Source organism: Vanellus vanellus (genome assembly GCF_965231255.1).
Source record: "Vanellus vanellus genome assembly, contig: HAP1_SCAFFOLD_102, whole genome shotgun sequence".
NCBI lineage: Eukaryota > Metazoa > Chordata > Aves > Charadriiformes > Charadriidae > Vanellus > Vanellus vanellus.
Genome location: NW_028127184.1, coordinates 439,343 through 459,822, shown reverse-complemented (window position 1 = coordinate 459,822; position 20,480 = coordinate 439,343). Strand labels below are relative to the sequence as shown.

The 20,480-nt window shown below is 52.3% G+C and overlaps 1 protein-coding gene across 1 annotated transcript; it reads right to left on the bottom strand.

Annotated features, from left to right (window-relative positions):
- Positions 1-3,987: 3,987 nt before the first annotated feature.
- LOC309685434 (electroneutral sodium bicarbonate exchanger 1-like) lies at positions 3,988-16,923 on the bottom strand (the record flags this gene model as incomplete). Its single annotated transcript, XM_082501204.1, has 20 exons — positions 3,988-4,170; positions 4,271-4,444; positions 5,697-5,765; positions 6,562-6,813; positions 7,410-7,571; positions 7,925-8,038; positions 8,742-8,903; positions 9,796-9,901; positions 10,004-10,249; positions 11,125-11,258; positions 11,393-11,560; positions 12,317-12,457; positions 12,892-12,979; positions 13,352-13,503; positions 13,949-14,085; positions 15,036-15,196; positions 15,388-15,523; positions 15,927-16,061; positions 16,771-16,850; positions 16,910-16,923. The coding sequence occupies 20 exons, from the start codon at positions 16,921-16,923 to the stop codon at positions 3,988-3,990; spliced, it is 2,814 nt and encodes a 937-aa protein (XP_082357330.1).
- Between the last annotated feature and the right edge of the window lie 3,557 nt (positions 16,924-20,480).

Here is a 20,480-nt window from a genome sequence, read left to right as displayed (position 1 = left end):
TTTCCAAACTAGATCATCTCTTACAATAAAATAAATATATTTCAGCATCTGCGCAACAAAAATAATTGCTGTATTTCGACATGTAGTGCACTGGGGTGGAGGGAATTAAAATAATTTAAAAAAACCCACCCTTTTTTATTACCTTTTTACATTACCCCCCCACCCCACCCCGCTTAAGGATCTCTATTATGCGCATCATTTTAGGAAACTTCTTTCGAGGGGCCCCCGGGGGACGTGAGGAGCTGTTTGAAGGCACCGAAGCGCACAGCAGCCCCCGTCCCGCCTCGCTGGGAAGGGGCTTTGCTGCCAACTAAAGCATTGCGGGTCACTGCAGGGATATCTCTTTTGGTTCCTAAAGCGACTCCAGCAGCAGCTTTGAGAGGGATTCCTCCTCCCGCCTCCTCCCCGTAAAATTCTCCTCTGCACAGGGAAATATTAAATCCTCCCAAAATACGGAGCCGGCCGTGGGATCACGGGGCACGAAGGGGGGGACAGGCGCAGCACTGTGTCCCACAGTCAGCCCGGGGGGTTACAGCCGCCTTTTAGGTGGCTCAGTCACGTTTTTAACCAAGACCTCAGCTTTCATTTAATTAAAAATAAATACATAAATAAATAAAAAATCTCACCCTGTAAGCAGCAAAAACCCCCGAGCTTCGAATGCAGAAGAGGGCCGTGCCGGGGAAATTTGCTTTACTTTTTAAGTAAGGAATTTTGGAGGCAGCCACCAAGGTTTTGTGGCCCCTGGGGAAGGGGGAGATGCAGAGCCGGACTCAGCCCGCTCTGCCCCAAAACCGGCCGCGTTTTCCCTCCAGGGTGATTTTCTTCCTTTCTGTCTCTGCTGGAGTGATGCCCGGCACGTGCCGAAAACAATCCCAGGCTCTGGCCCCGGTCCCGGCCAGGAGTGAGTGAAGCTCAGCCCCACTCCCTCCTTTTACAGGCAGGAAAACAAAATGGAAAAAAAAACCCAAATTGCCCTATATTAGAAGTGTATAATTCCATTTTAAGGGCAGGGCAGCAATAGGGCTGGTACCACAGCCCCCAGTCCCACAGCCACTGTGGGTCACCAGTGTAACGATTAAATTAAAGTTTCTTTTGGGAAGGGGGGAGAGACGGGGACTCTCCTGCTCTGGGACCTTTCCCCTCCGGGGAGGCAGAGCCGGAGCAGCGAGCACGGTCCTGCCCGGAGGGCAGCGTGGAGGGGACGCGCATGGCCATCCCTGAGGAACAGCAGCAAGGAAACCCCGGTGCTGCACCTTTCCCTTCCTCCGAGCCTTTTTCTTTTCCTCTTTTTAAGGGCTCAACCAGTTTCTTCCCCCTCCGACCGTCACCGTGGGGCACTGGCACCAGCCGCTTTGCAAAACCCCATCCCGTAAAAGCCGCCTGATTTTGGCCCTGTTTGGGGATGCGCCGCTTCCATCCTTACAGAGCAAACTGATAGATGATTTGTTTTTCTCCCCCCTCCCCATTTAGCAAGAAGCACCAACGTGCCGTTGTCGTTTTGGGTCGGTTTGCTGCAGAAAAAGGCTCCCGCAGGGGACGGGATAAGCCGATGGCAGGAGGGTCCCTGCACCCATCCCACCGCTGCTGGTGGAGGGCAGCAAGGGGACCTTTTCTTCGGGGTTGTCCTCTCCTCCCGGGCTCCGCGGCCCCACACCGCAGCCCAACGACCCCCCCGAGACGGGAAGAGAGCCCGAGAACCATCTCTGCTCAACAGCTTCTTCCTGCAAAGGGGCAGGAAAAAGGAGGAGGAAAAGGCACCTTCCCACTTGCCTCCGGGCTCATCCCACCCTGCGAGAGAGACGCGGTTTTGCGAGGAGAGGGGAGGAGGAAAAAACACCACAGAGAGAGAGCCAGGGAGGGAAAAGGAAGGAAAGCGGAGGGACAGCGGAGGGGCCGCCCGGGGACACAGAGCCCCAGGTCTCGCCTGGCCGCTCCCGCCACCACCCGGCGGATTGGAGGGGTTTGATCTGAAGCGCTGACTTATATTAATTTAACAGCCGGGGGAGGAGAAGGCGCCATTTCTGCCTTTTGCAGCTTCCAGGCTGACGGCAGAGCCGAAACAAGAAAAATAATTATCATAAAAACAAACAAACAAACAAAAATTCCCCCAAAACTCCAATGTAAAACTGGAGCTCAGGGAGCAAATGCTTTTCCTTCGCCTCGGCCCAACCGCTCGGGCGCTCCGCGCTGCCCCGCCACGGAGGGCATCCCTCTCCTGCCAGGGAGAGACAGAAGGGCGAACTGAAGGCAGGACCCCAAGCCAGACCCGAGAACCTGGTCGCGATGAAGAAGAAAGTGGAGAATGCGTCACATACAACAGAAACATTCAGAGTTTATTTTTGGGGAACAAAAGAAAGATAAATAGAAAAGGAGTGAGATATTAAAAAAATAGCACCGAACGATGAAGCGGCAGCAGTCCCTCTACTGCTACAAAATGGCAATAACCCACACACGAACACACGGAGGCGGAACACCACCGAACTCCCACTGACTGTCATGTGCACCTCAGTTTGCTGCTCTGGAGAGAGGGAATGCCTGAAGCACACCAAGGACAGCTGAAACCATCGCCGTGGCTTAAAGGGGAATCCTCCAACTGGAAAACAAAATAAAAGCGGTTTCTGCCCATGTCTGCGTGGGCACATCCCCGAGTCACGTTCTCACGCCTCTCCTTCAAAGTCAAGATTCCTACACATGAAAACTGGAGTTGGGGGGAGGGAGGAGAGAGAAAAGGAGGGAGAGCGTCATCAGTGGGGCTGTTGCCCCGCTCGTGGGACGGCGCCAGCAGAGAGGAGCTGGTTCGTGTGCCGCAGCCCTCGCCGCTTGCTCGGCATTGCCGGCAAAAAAAAAAAGCCGTAGGCACGTGCCACCGCTCGCAAAGGAGCACGGCCACGTTCCCACACGATCCTTTACCTCTTTCCTCCCCAGATTCAGACTGTTTCCATGCTCATAGTGAGAGCCTTCCACACGGGTGTTTTTGATATCTCATCCGAGATATTAATCTCCGAAGGATCAGTCCTGCAATAAATATTTGAGAGCGCAATCTGTGACTGTGGGAACTGACGCCACCCAGTGCATCAGCACCAGCAAGAGGAACGGGGGGGAGGAGAACCAAAGCTGCGCATAAGCACAGCGGGTTGGGCGGGAGGAGGAGGTTTGGAAGGCGAGCCGGAGAGCCGCAGAGCTACAGCTCTGTGCAAAGGCTCTGCACAGAATCCCAGACTGGTCAGGGCTGGAAGGGCCCTCTGGAGCTCACCCAGTTCCACCCCCGCCAGAGCAGGGGCACCTACAGCAGTGGCACAGGACACCTCCAGGCGGGTTTGGAATGGCTCCCGAGTGGGAGACTCCCCCACCTCTCTGGGCAGCTGTGCCAGCGCTCTGCCACCCGCCCTGCCCATAAATTTGCTCTTCCCGCCAAGCTGAGTGCATGGCGCTGGGATGCTCAGCAAAGAAACATGGAGAAAATTCTGCCAACCCCCTTCAGGCTAATCTTGCCGGGGGTCCTGCTGCTTGGTGGGGCTTTACCTGTCGCTGCTTGGCTTTGGGATATCCGCGCTGCTGGTCTTGCCCAGCTGCAGCCGAACGGAGTTTGCAGCAGCAGCTTCCATCATCTCCTGGGACTCCTGACATAAAAAGGGACAAATCAAAGTTGTCTGTCTATGATCGAAGTGGAGATAAACTAAACACCCAGCAAAGCCCACGTGCTGCCCTCTCCTTCTGACCTTCTGTTAGCACAGCCGGGGAAAGACCTTTCACTCCAAACATTTTGGGGGGGGTTAAAACCACCCTTATGAGCAAATCTTTCCATCATAATTATAATGTTTATTATAAATGGCACCTTTAAAAATTATACCGCTATTCAAGTGTTAAGCTCACTGCTAATTTAAAAACAAGGTTATGATGTGGGATCCAGGCTGTCAGGATCTATTTCTATTGAGTTCGGATCTTCCCCCAACATTTCAAGAGAAGCTGTGACGGAAAGAGGCAATCTCAGAGCCCGAGGGAGACATCCAGCCCCGAGCACCCAGCAAGCATCACCTCTTCTTCTTTGCCTTCATTTTTGGCATCGGCCAACTTCTTCCTGCTTTCTGGCATAAGGTCATCCAAAAAGCTGAGCTCCCGCTTTGAGAAGCAGAAGTCCATCACTTTCCGGACAAACACGAGAGCCAAAACCTTCACAAAATGAGAGGGAAGAGGGGGTGAGGTGTGAGATGATGCTACATTTCACTCCGATGCTGCAAACGTCCCACTGCCGAGCGGCACCGGCTCTTACCATCATGGGAAAGATGATGGCAGCACGGGACACCTTGATGGCCCAGAGCAGGACGAGGCAGATGAGCTGGATCAAGGTGAAGAAATGCACCTTCCGCAAGGGAACGTGCCGCAGGTAGATGAAATCCGGCTGGTGTTTTGCCGGCATCCAAAAGAGCTTCAAGCGATCGAAGAACTGCAAAATAAAAGCGGAAAAGTTACCCCTTGGGGCTGCGGAAAGTTTCCGGCCCTGTTGGGACGTGGAAGGAGTTTTCAGGATCTCGCGTGCAGTGAGAAATCCTGGATCCCACTTTGTTCCTCCCGGGAGCAGCACCCGTTTTCCCTTTGCTCCATCTATAAACCAGTGTGTCCATGAGAGCTGCCCACCAAATTGCAATTATTCCACATTCTTCTATTATAGAATCACAGAAGGGTTTAGGTTGGAAGGGACCTCGAAGACCAGCCAGTCCCACCCCCTGCCCTGGGCAGGGACACCTCCCACCAGCCCAGGTTGCTCCAAGCCCCGTCCAACCTGGCCTTGAACACCTCCAGGGATGGGGCAGCCACAGATTCTCAGGGCAACCTGCACTGGTGCCTCACCACCCTCACAGGGAAAAATTTCTCCCTGATATCTCATCTCAATCTGCCCTCTGTCAGTGTCAAACCATCCCCCCTCGTCCCCTTGCTCCCCTCCCTCATCCAGAGTCGCTCCCCAACTCTCCTGGAGCCCCTTTAGGCACTGGACTCCCCAGAGACTTCTCTTCTCCAGGCTGAACGCCCCCAACTCTCCCAGCCTGTCCTCCCATCAGAGGGGCTCCAGCCCTCGCAGCAGCTCCGGGGCCTCCTCTGGCCCCGCTCCACCAGGTCCATGGCTCTCCTGTGCTGCAGCCCCCGAGCTGGAGGCAGCACTGCAGGGGGTCTCCCCAGAGCAGAGCACAGCAGAGGGCACAATCCCCCCCTCGCCCTGCCGGCCACACTGCTGATGCAGCCCAGATTCTGGGCTGCGATCGTGCATTGCCGGCTCATGGTGAGCTTCTCATCAGTCCGTACCCCCAGGTCCTCCTCAGACCATCTCACCCCCCCTCCCTGTTCTTCTATAAAAATATATTTTTAATATATTCTATTCTTCTGTTTGTTATTTGGCATTTCTCAGCCCACTCAATCCCCCAGTGAGGATTCCCACCGGCAGTAGAAATCGCCTTCGCTTTGCACTGAATTCCCCCATTTTCACCACACCAAACACTGCCCTGTCCCAAACTGTGACGCAGAGCGCGCTGAACTTGCCTGGTCCTCCCGCCCTACGTACCTCCTGTGCCCCCGCCAATCTTTTCCTTATACAAAATACTTTCACTGCCTGCTTTTGGGGAGGTTTTCTCCCACACCACTGCTTTTTTCCCGCCTCTCTGGAGATGACACAGCAGGGAGCTGCACGCTGTAAGAGTCCGTACCTGAATCCCTCTGAGCGATGACACACCCATGTAGAGAAAGACACCGTAAAGCACAGGCATGGGTATAAACTGGGAAATTAAAAAAAAAAAAAAAGAATGCAATAATTTATTTTTTTAATTGCTTTGTCAGTATTACTGCTCTCTTCTAGAGGCACTGCCTAAAATTGCCTAAAACTTTCCAGTTTCCACAGGGTTAGAGATGTGTCACCTCTTAACCCGTAGAGGTTTTGTGTGTGTGAGTGAGTGAGTGAATGCTCTGCTTTAGGCAGAGCATTTAGTTACGTTTCATTAGAATAATCCTGTTTTCCTGAAAGGTTGGAGGAAAATAGGTCATTTCACCCATGAAACTGTACACCACATTCTGTGACGGCTGAAGAACATTTCTACACATTTTTGTGGCAACACGCAAAAGCGAAGTGCCTCCTTTTAGCCTAGAGCTGCGGTGACTTTGTGGGAGGAACACACAAGGAAGCCCACGGGGATGATTTTGGTGTGTTTAGCTACTGGGAACGGCTGTTGGGAGGCATTTGGGGGAGCAAATTGCATCCCATAAGGTGCTGCCTGCTTGAAAGAGAGCAGTGTACTGGTCTGAATCCGCTTCGTCGTAACCCATAAACACAGGTGGGCCTGAGAGACACCTGGGAATTAAAGCAGTTGTCCTGCTCGCTTGCCTCGAGGACACCAAACTGGGGTGTGAAGGGCTGGAAAGGGTAACTGAGGCTGCTTCCCACCGTGGGCCAAGCCTCAAGGTTTGGGATCGCCTCCTCCTCTGCTCCACACCTACTCAGGCCTGGAGGGAGGGGATGGTTTTTGTCAAACCTCCAAAAAGCTCACGCTTGTTGGGTGTTTTGCATTTTCCTCTTACCTTTAACACCGAAGTGAAGAAGACAGAGCAGCCCATGAGCACAAAGATCATCAAGCCGGTGACTCTCTGCTCTCGTATCCCCAGAAACTTGGGTTGTTCTCCTGGAGCTGAGCAGCCAGACTCCACTTTGAGGCTATTCACGTGGGTGATGGACAGGACAGTCGCAGCCACAAACCAGGGCAGCCCCATCACGGAGCACACCCCGAGCATCACGGCCACCATGAAAAGGTCCAGGTGGTACCCGCATCCTTTCTGTGGGCAGCAAAACAAGGAACAGAGCATCCCACAGCACAAGAGCGAGGACAACGTCGCGACTCAGACTCAAACCCTACTTGGGCGCAAGTCACCCTCTTGAAAATTTAAGAGAAGAATTGGCAAAAATAAGGATGGATCCGGTCTTTGCGCAAGCACCTTGCATGAAAATCTGGCAGGAGTTCAGACCAAGTGGATTTGGGAGGTTTGTGCAATAGCTACTTCTCAAACAAACACACAAACAAACAGACTATTTTCATTCATAAAGAAATTTCTACTGCTTGTAAGCAAGATGTGACCCCAAGTTATCCCTGGCAGTGTGTCAAAACAGTTCGTTCCCCCAGCTCCTGCTGGCGTTTTGAAACAAAAACACGCTTCTATAGTGCTCGAAAATTAATTTGCTCCTCCAAAAGATTGCTCATCTGAACTGCCCTCGTTTGCTCCCTGTGACATCGCTAATCCAGCAGAGCATCCTGCCACACAGCCTGACATTGTCCCAAACCAACGCCTTCACAAAGCACTTGGCATAGGAGCTTCTCCCCACACCTGCAGCCCAGAGTGGGGTGGGGATGGGGTCAGCTCTTGCAGCCCCTTACCTTCAGCTTGTGCTCCTTCCTGTTGACAATGACAGACGTGATCTGCTGGTCCATGAATATCAAGATGGTGCAGAGCAGAGCTGGGATGGGCGCGGCCAACACCGTCCACCAAGGGTTGGGCCCTATGGGGTTGACCAACCACCCGCGGTCGTCTCTGGTAGGCTGCAACAAAGCCAAAACACACATCAGGATCAACTCCCAGCCCAGCCACTTCACTGGCTTTGATTTTCCTCTCCATCGCTGTGCCGCCTCATCTCCTGGCCCTGCCTTCATGTCACCCTCTCCTACGGGGTTCAGCAGTGCCAGCGTCCTCGTCGCAAGCACCTATAGATACTTCTGTAGGTATCAAGTTTTGGGGCTGGCGTCTTCTTTCCAGAAGGAAACGATGCATTCGGAGGTGGAAGAGGAGATGGTAACACCACCAGCATCCCCAGACTCAGCCCTGTCCTGTCCCAGCATCACCCTGTGGCATCCCCAAGGGCCGAAAGTGGCTCCACACCAAAACACCCCATTACCTTGAACATGTGGGGGACGTGGAGCTTCGGCGATGGGATCCCAACCAGGAAGTCAATGAGGACCATGACGACGATGGTGAGGAAGACACCAAAGTCACTTACTGTGGACCGTACCTGGGGCAAGAAAGCAGAGCTGAAAGGGACAGCACAAACGGGGCCATACCGGGAGATGGAAAAGTTAAAGACATCAACAGCATTAAGGCTGGTTAACAAATTCCCACCACTCTGAGAAGATGCAGCCAAATCCCTCGGTTAGATGCTGTTGCTGTGTTTGTACCTGCGAGATCTGGTGTCAGGCAATAAAAAAAGTTTAATTAGGTGGAAAAGGGTGGTTTAAATTCAAACTTTAAAAAAAAGCCAATAAATATTAAAAAATAAGGAAACAGACGTCTGCCACTACAGCTGCACTCACAGCGACAATGGGAATAAGGCACTGAGGCATCATTTGCTCCTCAAAAGGAAGAAACAGTGTCTTTTGTGTCTTTTTCTATGGCAGTTCCTCATTTGAATCAACTTTCCCCTTGGGCACACCAGGTGAAAAAAAACACAAACGAAAAAACAACAAACAACCAACTTTGGAAGACCTGATTTCCCACTGCCTGGGCAAAAAACCACTCCGGGGCAGGTCGCGAGGCAGGTGGGAAATGCTACGATCGTTTTGCACTCCTGGAAATGAGTGAGGGACATCCAAGTTTGGCCTTCAAGGTCCAATATTTCCCAGTTTGACCAAGCGGTGGCAAACACTGCTTAGTGCTCTGGGAAAGCCATTTTGGGAAATGAGTGTGGAGACTGCTGCTGGCCACCGTCTTCTACCTACTCTGGTCGGGAAGTAACGGCTGGTCTTAAACTTCTTCAATAAGCCCGACAGGACAAAGGTGGAGAAGAAGAGGATGCAGCACCAGAAGAGGACATCGGGCGTGTAGGGGCCATCGTGTCCACAGGCAGGTCCACGAAACTCTCCATGCAAATACCGACATTCCTGGGGAAACAGAGCATCAGGACACAAAGGTAGTGCACATGCGGCAAGGAAACCTCGGATAACTAGGGAGTTTGGAGGATCTTGCTCCAAGATCTGTGACCTCGGGACTGCTGCTGCCAGCGGAGATTTATATTTAACGATCAACAGCAGCTGAATAAGTGACACATGGAACTACACAGACAGCGGAGAGAGGAGATGTGATGGGACACTGTACCACAGACCCATGGCACATCCTCTGCTTGAACAGCAGGTAACCGTGGCTGAAGAAGACACCAGAGGGGAAGGAAACACTGGAAACTCTTGGGGAGAGTGAAAGAGGGAACGGGGAATGAGGGCTAAGACAACAGCGACAGGAAAGGAGAAGAGACAAATTGTCCCTTCCCAGGGGCGGGCTCACAGGACACGGACAAGGGGGGTGAAGATGTCCATAAGAGCGTCCCACCCTGTGCCTGAGCTCTGATTCCAGCAACAATGGCCCAAGGGGCTGCTCAGACATGCAAGTTTATGCACGTACCTTCAGACAGCGCTGAGTAAGAAAGCAAGGCCTGGAGTTACTAGGAACCAATTAAGGAAGCTAATTATGGCCTTCAAGCATGAACTGAAGTCCTCCAACTTCTCCAATAACCAAAGCACCCACTGAACCTTGCTCCCAGACAGAACCGCTGTCCTGAGGATAACAGTTATTGCCCACCATGTCGGGGATGAGGTGGACTCTCCTTCCCAGGCCCAAGGGGGTTAAACCCACACCTTAGACTGAAGTAATGACTTTTCAGAGCACCATTGGCACAGTTGGAAGCCCATCATCACCTGAAGGGCTCTGAGCTTTGCACCAGGCCAGTGCCCCTGGACCCCGCGGCCGCGGCACGAGGAAGCAGTGACTCGGGGCACTTACAGTCACCGTGAGGTTCTCCCAGGTGATGCCAGACACATTGATCTTGTTGCTCTCCCAGAACTGCAGGGTTCCGTTGCTGGGATGGGTCGGTGCCTCACACTTACAGCTGGGAGGAGAGAAGCCAAGACAGGGGTGAGGGGAAGGCGATGGAGGTGCAGCCCTGAGCTCCTGCCAAGGGGCAGCGGCGTTTTAGGAGGAAGAAACCCACTAGGAGATGGTGAGGAAGTCCAGCTTGCTGTGCGTGTGCACAGGGTAGGTCTCTCGCAGGTGACTCAGCTTCTCCAGAGCCTCATAGATGAAGATGATGCAGATGAGGGAGGCGAAGGCTTCTTCGGTGAAGCGGGTGATGTAGCACACCAAAGAGCTAGCATCAGTGGCCACCAGCACTATGCAGAAGAAGGCGGTCCACAGACCGATGCATGCCCGGAGAGAGAGATAGGAGAGCGCGTAGTCCCTGGGAAAGCAAAAGAAAACGCAGGGTGGAGAGGGCAGCAAGAGGCTCCGAGCCGTGCCTTCCTTCGGGGAAAGTCGGCAGCAATTCAGGAGCGTGTCAAGGCTGCGGATGGTAAATGCAGTTTCGACAGACAGCCTTGGGACTGCGGCACAGGGTGTGGGCCCGCAGGAGGAGAGGCTAATTAATCCTTATTTAACAATGACCTTGTGTTAATGCCTCGGAGGCTAATTGAGGTCAGGTCCCTGTTGTGGAAGGTGGTGTTCTCCCACATCACCCCGATGCCCTAACAGCGAAACCGGCTGGGTTTGCACCCAGTTACCTGCTGCCAGCAAGTTGGGGCTTCATAATAAATTTAATTGCAATAAGGGGGTTAATCTCCCATCACAGTTGCCACAACAAAAAGACTGTCATGGAAAATATCCATTTCGCGTGAAAAGCTCCTGCTTTCTCAAAAATCATCAAAACATTGGACCAGAAAACTCTTTGGATATGTGGGTAAAATATATTTCCACTTCCAGCAAAAATCATGCAAAAAAGTGCCCGAGTTTGTACTGAGAGGAAAGCAAATCTTCCCTCATTCCCAAACCAGAGTCATTTGTCTCATCTTCCCTGTGCAGCCAAGCTCGGGCATCCACATCCTTGTGGTTTCTCCTCCTCCTGCTCTTTCACTTTAACCCTAAAAACCCCGAACCACCCATCCATCCTTCAGAGACCGAGGGCTCCTGCACCGTCACATACTAAAGCAGCAGCGCGTGATGTCTGTGACACAGAAGACAACTTCAATCTACCAACTACCACTAAGAAAAACATCTTTTCTCCATCCCTGCCTTCTTCCAAAGGCGCTCGCAGCACCTGGCCGCAGCAGCCAGCCTTACTTGCAGAATTTGTAGAGGATCTTCTCGAACACGAGGACGGGGCCGGTGCTGCCGAGGATGGTGAGAGGTTGGCCAGCAAAGAGGGAATACACCACGCCGGTCATGGATGCGCCCAGCAGCGACTCCATGGCACTCTGTCCGGGGAAGAGAGGCAGCAGCGAGTAATTAAATCATTAGGGGGAAAAAAACAAGTGCAAATTCACTGCAGCAAGGACTTTTGCATGAGTTTTGTCCTCCCCCGTGCCACCCAACAGAGAGAGGTGCTCACTATGTGGCCGTTGGTCGCCTCCCCCAGCAGTCCCCCGAAGGTGATGATGGGGGACATGCAGGCACAGTAGAGGAAGAGGAAGGACGCCAGACACTGCAGGCTCAGACCATCCCGAAAGTCACTCCAGAACCAGGGGGCTTTTCGCTTCACATCCCGGATCAAACCTCCAAAGAGCCTGGAGGAAGGAAAAAAAAAACCAAACCATTTTCGTGGAAGACAGCGTTAAGTTTTCTTGGCTGAGGAAGGACAATCGCAAGTACAGAGTAACTTCCATTGCTAAAAAGAAGTCTCCTTCTCCCATTTTAGCCCCAGTAGAAACTGAGGCATATGAAAAAACCCTCCAACAAAAAGAAAAAGAGACCAAACCTGAGAGCCCGTCCCCTCTTATTGCAACAGTCCCTCACTTTGAGAAGCAGCAGAGCTCTACCTGGAGGTACTTACACATCTGCTTCCACCCCAAAGCAAGAAAACCTGTGTGCAACCATGCTGCGGCTCAGCCCAGCTGCCCAAATCTCCCACCCGCCCAGCCCAGGGGACCAAGCTGGGAACCTGGAGCCCCTTCACTGACCCAGTTAACCCCAAAACTCTGCTAGAAGGGAGGTGTGCGCTCAGATTTTAGGGGCAAACAGAAAAACACCCCACCAAACTATTTCAGTTCACACCTTCCTGTCCGCTCCAGTTCAGGACCGCTGTGCTTCTCCGGCTTGCTGTGAGAAGCGCTGTCATCGAGAGCTTCTGGCACCTTCCTTTTTTCCTGTTAAAATGGAAATAAGATAAAGATATGTCTTTGCAGCCACTGGCTTGTTTTGCTTTTTGGGCTGGGTACGTGACCTATGAATTTGGGCCCCTGAGCAGCACCCCCAGCCGTGCTGCCCTCCTGCCCATCCCCCTCGTGCCTCCTTCTGCCGCAGCACCCACCTGCGAAGGGACGTTTTTCGGGGGCTCAATTCGTATGGAGGGATCCCACTCTCCTGGCGGCAAAACCATGACCTGATCCAGAAACTCATCGATGCCAGCCACCAGGTCAGCCTGGTTCTTGGCTTTATAGGCAACGTCGTGGAAAACCTGCCGTAGGAGACAACCTGGTGAGAGCATGACCCATCTCGGATGTCCTAACCAGTGCAATAAGCTCTTGGCTAAATGCAAGGTCATTTCCCCCAAATCGCCTGTTGGAAGTGGCAGGAAATATTCCCCCCAAAGCAAAAATCTGTGCATCACAGTATTTGTAACCATCTCCACCAGGCTCCCGTCCCCCATGGCACACCACAGCCTTCTGCTTCAAGAGAAGTTTCACTGGCCCTGGCAATGCCACCACTGGGGACAGGGTGCTGGGGACCCTGGGGAGAAGGATGAGGCGCGGGCTGCAGCCCAGGTGGGATTTTAGCCTCCTGCAGGCAGCTAAGAGAGACAACAAACCCTCTTCCTCACTACTACAGAGACAGGGAGAGGTGAAGAAAGCCCAAAAAAATGACCCGGAGATATCTCTTATCTTGTCACACCTCATCTGTCATGATAGTAGCCATGGACCTGCCGATCTCGTGGTACTGATGGGCTTTTCCTCCTGGTCCAAGCAAAACAAACAGGAACCTAGGCAAGAAAACCAAAATGAGAGAGAAGAACATGGCCTCACTCAAAGGGCGCCCAAGGAAATCCCTGGGAGCTCCCAGCCCAGAGCGCGGCTCCAGGGGGGACGTGTAGGCTCACTGACTCCGGTGATGAATTTGAAACGCATCAAAACCAAATGCAAATTTGAGTTTTGGGCCAACTTTCATTAAAATTGGCCAATGGGTTTAAAAGCTCCAGCAGGGAAGGGAGGAATGAAAGCACGGAGATGTGGGTGGGAGAAACGTGCTTGCTCCCACTGGCTGTGTTCTCGAGACACCCAACTGATACGTGCAATTTGGTGTTTTGTTGTGGTGGGTTTTTTTTAAATAAAAACTTTGCGCTTCTCATTCAGACCTCGTTGGGATGGGAACTTCCGTCATGCCCGAGAGGAGGACAGCCGGGGTCAGGCGGACAAATGCCACGATGGGCTGGCGAAGGAAATCCAGCTCTCCTACGAGCACGTTGCACGCTTCAGCCCCGGTGGGAATTTTCTTCATGAAGCGCAGCTCCGCCTGGGCACGACAAGGGATTTTCAGGCCATTACCCCAAAAGCAAAGAGCACAGCACTCTGCAGAACACTCTGCAGCCAAGTTTGCAAGAGCAAATCTGGCCTAAAAGCATAAGAAAGCTACGAGTGTCTCACCTTGCTTAGATCCATCGCATGGCTGTCACGGTTCACCCCATTTTTAGCTTCTGCAGTGGTGGGAGATGGATGAGGAATGAGTGTTTGGGTTGGGAGGAGAAAGAAAGACACTGAGAAAGACAGGCAAGGAGCAATCGGGACACTTCTCCTTTGCCGGGAGAAGTCTAATGGGGCCAAAGCCCTGCAGAAACCTTCACCTGGTGCCAAAGCCTGGCAGAAACCCTCACCGGGTACCAAACCCTGCAGGAACCCTCACCTGGCTTGTCGAGGGGAAGGACGTCTAACTGCTTCTTGCTCATGTCAGCAAATGAGCAGACGATGGGGAGAAGGTTGTTTCTTTTCTTCTCGTTCTGATGGTGATGCTTCTTCAAAAGCACTTCTCGAACTTTCACCCGCATGCGCTCATCAAACCCCGCGGACTGCTCTTGCTGGCCCAGGATCATATCTGGAGATGGCAACGGGAAACGAAGCCATCAGAGCAGAAAGTCCCCAAGCCCCGACCCCTCAAGCCCCCGGCGAAGGCTGCGCCACGCAGGATACCCTAACGCGGGCTCAGCCTTGCTTAGCAAGACGTTTTAACGCAGTTCAGCCTTTGCAGCGAAAGGAAGAATTCTCTTTTGCTAAAAGCCATCATCAAAGTGCTTATTCATCACTCCGCTCAGATAATTATTCCCCATCCTAGATAATGCCAGTTTTTTTGCCCAATCTGGCGTTTCTAGACAGACTCTCTAGACTCGACACATTTCAACAAATTATAAGCAATCTCTAGCACAGGCTTTCCCAGAGTTTCCTTTGCCCATCGACTGCAATTTGCCAAACACAGGGAGAAACGTGCTAATAACGGCTCCGATTTCTCCAGCTCTTGCAAGGGCTGAATGGAGACCTGCCAGTCAAAGATAATTTCTCCAAAGCCGCTTTTTCAATTAACTTCAATTATCTTCCCCACAGAAATATGCTGCTTGGTCACCTGCCATATAAACTCTGCCTTTAAAGCTCTTAAATCCTGGATGTTAAGGCAATAGGAAAAAAACAAAACAAAGAACGGGAGGAAACAGCTTGTAGTAAGTAGCTTATTTAAGGAGGTTCAGCTCTTACGCAGACTCCATGTTTCTGAGAGCAGCCTGCCAAGCCCTGACACTCCTTTCTGGCCAGAGAATATTCTCTAATCGCCTCTCTGACCCCACAAATTGCTTTCAAAAGGCTCCCATACTGGGAGAAAAAGCTGATGTGACTGTTGTACACCCAGTCTACATCCAAAAAGCAACCCACGATTTAAAAACACCGCGCGACTTCTGGAAAAGGATGTGCCATTGGGGCAGGGTTTGATACGGGAGTGAAGGGCACCGCGGCAAATTGAGCTCAGCCGTTCCCGGCGGGACGCAGCGTGCTCAGTACCTGCGATCTCTTCAATGCTGTTGGCACAAACGTCCAGCAGCACCATCCCGTTGCTGATGCAGCTCCGCAGCTCAAAGAGGCTGTGCAAGGACAGCGTGGCCACGTAGGGCTTGCTCCAGCGCTCGCCACCATCTTCCACGTCCTCCTCAAACTTCAGCCACCTGCGGACATTGGGCACGATCAGCCCCGTTGCAAGAAAACAGCCTCAGCTCTGCAACCCCTTCGGTGCAGCTACGGGGCGGCAAGAGGAGAAGGCTCCGCGCATCGGCACCTGCAGCTGCAAAAGCTTCGCGTTCCAGAGAGCGGAAGGCAGAGCCCACGGCCGCCACTGCAGCCGGCGGCAGGGATTTACCTTGCCGTTTCCTTCCACTCGGCATCTTCACCCGCCTTCAGGAAGATCTCATCCAGCTCGGTGAACAAGTGGTGGGGAACATGCTGCTCGTCCTCCTCGGTGCTGAGGATGAACTGCACCCGCTGGGATGGGGTGTCTGGGGGCAGAAGATAAATCCCGTTACCACACCTGCATTCGACCCGTCACGCTCACACGCAAAGTGGCCATCGATCGGCACCAGTTCAGCCCTAAATATTGGGCTAGCCCCTCTCCCCCAGGTCTGGCCAGGCTTGCACAGAGCCACGGAGAAGGAGAAGCATCTATTGCACCTCTGCATAAGGACGGGCCACTTTCCTTCCCCACGTTTCCATTTTTAAAGGCAGGATCCCTCTACGGAAGACCAGCCTCAATCCATTATGCCTTCAACTGCCTCCCAAATAATGCCACTTTCCCTCAGAAGAACAGCAAACCACACAAATCAGCCACACAGACCTGCTTGCAGAGGACCCCGGCACCCACGCAGCCCCGAGAAGGCTCGTGAACACTGCGGCGGGACTTACAGTGGTAGCCCTGCTCCATTGGGGCACAGTCCTTCTCCCGTTCCTTCTTCCGATGCTTCTGGCGGTGGGGTCGGTGGTGCCGGTGGCTTTGCCTCACCAGCGGCATCCGCACGCCCACGGACAGGGTGCGGTGGCCTGCGAAAAAAGCAGTGTTCGCATCACTCTCGATATTGCGGAGATGGTTGACGCCGCTGCCACGATTAAACCAGCGCATCCATCCCAGGAGGAAACACCAACTTCTCTTCATTTTAGTTTCACTGCATCCCCGAATGTCAGAGACATCCTTTTTTCCAAGCCTGTTTTACTCTAACTTTGCAACAACAGAGCAACAACAAGCGATGGCTCCGGGTCACCTAAAAGTGCCCTGAAAATATCAACCCTTGTCTAAAATTCCAGCTTTGGCTGGACAACACTCAGACCTGCTCATTAAGCAGCGACAGAAGGTAATTATTTTTAAAATCTTTGTATGGCACAAGGCAACAAGAGGAGATCCAATCAGTCCTGTGATAATGAAGTCTGGAACAAAAAAAAAAGAAAATCACAGCCCTGTGTCTGCAGCCATCAAATTATTCTCCTGACCTCTCCAAGCCAAGAGCAGCCTCTGAGAAAACAAGCTGGGAACTACCCAGCTCTGTGGCCAACACTCATACCGCAGATGCCATGGGGGCTTTTTCCCCTCTGTCTAAAAGCCATAATATTAAAACAATGTGAAAATAACTGTGCTTGTTTATTTAGAAGCACGCCATGTTTCGCTGCAGGTGATGCATACGCTGAGCACAGGACGCGGCAGGGACTTAGCGCGACGGAAAAACGCGTGGGGCTGGTGGCACCTCTCCCGACTCACCTTCCAGCTCCTCCTTCTCATAGTGAATAGTGACAGCGGTGCTCGTTCTTCCCTGGTCAATCACCGCCTCCTCGTCGTGTCTCTGTTTAGTGAGGAGAAGAAGATACAAGTTGGGACCAGGTGAGGAGAGCTTCCTTACGTCCTCCCAGTCATCACCCATCCCTGCGGCCACGCGAGCCCAAGAGCATCACACCTCTGCGTGTCTCCTCCTCCAGGCACAGCCCTAAAAACACGGACTTGGAGGTTTTTATTCCCACACCCAAATAAAACCACCTGTAATGTCACCTGTATTGTATACACCGTGAGTCTGGAAGGATTTACTAAAAGGGGAGAGAGTTGAGTGTTTCAAACCAAAACCAAACCTCCTGCTTCGTTCTTGTGGTTCCTTTTGAAAAATTAAAATTAAAAAAGGGATTTCCAAACTGGGGGTGGGGTGGGGTGGGGGAACCCAACTCCACACTTTTGAGCACAGCCAGTTTCATTCTCCAAACGTGATACCTGCAGGACTCACTAGATGGCACTTGGCCACAGGACATGGCCACCACCAACCTCCAAAGGCCCTCAAGAACCTGCAAGGGTGAAGCTTTGTCTTCAGCCCAACCAGGCTCGGGCTTCTCTTGCTGCAAGCCCGCTTTCCACACAAAACTGCGTTTTTCTCCTCAAAAGAAAAGCCAAAGGCTAACAGCTAATGCCCTCCTTGGCTGAAATACCACTGCCAGCGCTGCACAAAGAGCATCTGTGCCTTAAAAGCCAAAGGAGAATTACAGGCGTTCTCTTCTCCCCTTGTCCCTGGGCTGGGGAAGGGCATCACCGGGATTACCACGCTCAAAGAAATAAAAACCCAACCACGTCTCACACTCGAGTCACAACTGCAACTTTGAAAGGGCCTCCACGAAACCCTTCTCTTTAGAGAAGAGCAAAACACCAGAAATCTGCTTTTTATCCCCCAAATTCCTGCTTCGACTGAATGGCATCACCTGCCGCCGCGCAGCAGTGACGCTCGGGAAGCTCACACCTCCCGCTCACCAGTTAATTTAATGAGCAAAAGGAACAAACATTCCCATCTGGGAATGAGTTTTTTCTGGCCCCTGAGTACTAATTTCAAAGCCGACTTGCTGCAACCTCCCCACCACCTCCTGGCACTCGCCCACGTCACCCGGCAGCCGGATTATGACGCGCCTGTGGCTTTCCCGTCCTCTCTCCCACGCCGATCTCCGCCACCCTCCGTCCCTTCTTAGCAATGCGTCTACTCCCCTCCAGATTTACCGGAAAAAAACCTCAAAAACCCAAACCCCATCCTCAGAAAAGGCACGGGACAAAAGGGGCTTAATCAAATCGCTTTAAATGGCAATTTTAGTAAAATCGTTACTTAAGTAAAACACCAATTTGAATTATATCCCAATTTAAGTAAAATCGCCACCAAAATAAAACCCCAATTTGAATTAAATCACTATTTAAATTAAATCGCAACTTAGATACAATCACAATTGAAATAAAATCACAATTTAAATACAACGGCGAGCTTGAGTGTGTTACAGGGGTGTCAGAGTGGGAATAAACGGAGCGATTTGGGCATCACAGCTCCCCAAATCCCCCCCGAGCAACATGGGGAATATCTGCTTCTCTCTCAGAAACCATTTTGGCTCCGTGCTCCCACCCACGATGCTAAACCTGCCCCCGGCAGGGCACAAAGCATCGTCCCCCCGCATCCTTCCCTGCTCTGGCGACATGCCAGTGGGATTTTGGGAAGTCTCCCCCCCTTTTTGGGGGATGCGCAGCCCCTCGGCACAGCCCTCCCACCTGTAACTCTTCCAGAAGTGTCATTTTGGGACCCTCCTCCTGCTTCATCCTCAAGTTGGTCACCGGTTTTGGGGGATAACTGAGCCTCCAGATCAATCAGAGGACCAAACCCTCCGACTGCAGCCCAGTGACTCCCAGTCTGCACCATCTCGAGCACATAAACAGCGACCGTTGCTGGGATCGGAATGTTCAGGGTGACCCCGGCAGTTATTTAAAGCTATACACCCCAATACTGATCCCGCTTGGAAAACTTAGCGGATGGGGAGAAACCTGCTCTGTTTTGAGGAAAAACTCTCCAGAATAGAGAAAAGGGGTGGAAACGCTGCATCTCGGCAGGGCAAAAGGTGTTACACAGTGTTTGAGTGTATTTGAAAGCCCAAACTGCCAAAAGACCACACAAGGCACAAACCGTTGGGGAAATGCCCGTTATGGGGCAGCCCTGATTTTCATCAACATTTCCTGCATCAAATCAGGGTGTTTCAGGGAGGTCTCCCTTCGGCACAGCCTCCGTCCCTTCGCGGCTTCCATAAACCCTCGTTAGCCAGACCAAGTCCTACGCCGTACGGAAATGTCCAGGGAAGCCCCATGTTTTACTCTCCTCGCTTCCGCCAGCTATCTCCAGCCCTACTTTATGTTCCGAGCGGAGCTAATCCCTCATTTCCAGCCTACAGATTCATTTGCTGTCATGAACTTCCTCCCCGGCGCTGCTCAGCACAAAGGTTGACAGCCCCGGCTCGCCCTGAAAGGTGACATGGGATGTAAAATAACACAGCGAAGGAGGGTGACAATGAGGTCTAATCCGTTAAAATCCCATCGGGATCCAAGCTCAGATCTCTGCTGCTTTTTTATTATTTAGTATTAAAGCTTCAGGCGCAAATACAGGAGAAAGAAGCCAAGCGGGTCCGTGGCAAGACACTCCGAGAATCCCATCGCCCTTCCCCAGTTGTTGCAGCAGAAATCGCGGCAAACCTCGCACAGAGATGCCACCGAAGGAAACGGTGCCACTCAAAACCCTCTTTTTCCCGATTAAGACACCCAAATGGACTCAGAAAGGTTATTTCATTGAGGAAATCGCTGGAGGATTTAAGGATTTAATAAGTCTATGGGATCTGTGGACGCGTGGGCTTGGGATGGGATGGAGCAGGATGGAGAGATGCCTCCAGAAAGCAAATTATCCCATCCCAGGATGGGTACCAGCACTTGCAGACACTGCGCCTTCCCTCTTTGTCCTTCTCCGCTGCTGCCAGGCGCCTGGAAAACATCAAATCATCGAAACTGGGCTGGGAAAGGGGATGGCAAGCTCACTTTTGACTTTCGGAGCAGAGAGTGTTGTTCCCTCTCAAGAAAACTTCTCCAAATTATTATTTTGCTGCAGGGTTTTTTTTGTCCCAGCAGGAGAGAGAGGGACTTTTGACTGTCCTGCCTCAGTTTACCTGTCTCAGTGCAACTCCTCCAGTTAGAAAGAAAAATCTTTCCCTGGGGAAGCTTTGGTGTAATTGAGGATGAGGAAAAGCACAAAGCAGAGGTTCAGGTCCGGCTTTGAGTCCTCCCGGTGCCAGGGGAGGCCAAAAGCATCGCACGAGCAGGCAAACTTCCCATCTCAGCCCCCTCATTCCGTCACTCGCAAGCTGGACTGGCCACCAGCAGCAGGAGGGAGGATTGATGTAATTAATCTCGCGCAAAGTGTAATTAATAACACTGATCCCAGTGTTATAAGGGGATGAGGGGCCAAACTGGGGGAGCTGCTCTAGTGGTGGAGCAGGAGACCCCCCTCCTCGCCCCTCTCCATCTCCATCCTACCCAGACGAAGCCACCGGTCCTGTGGCTCCCTCCTTTGCTATCGTGGGGGTCAGCACCATCCCCTGCAGGGACCCCTCCGGCTCCTGAGCCAGGATTTGGGCTGTGACGGG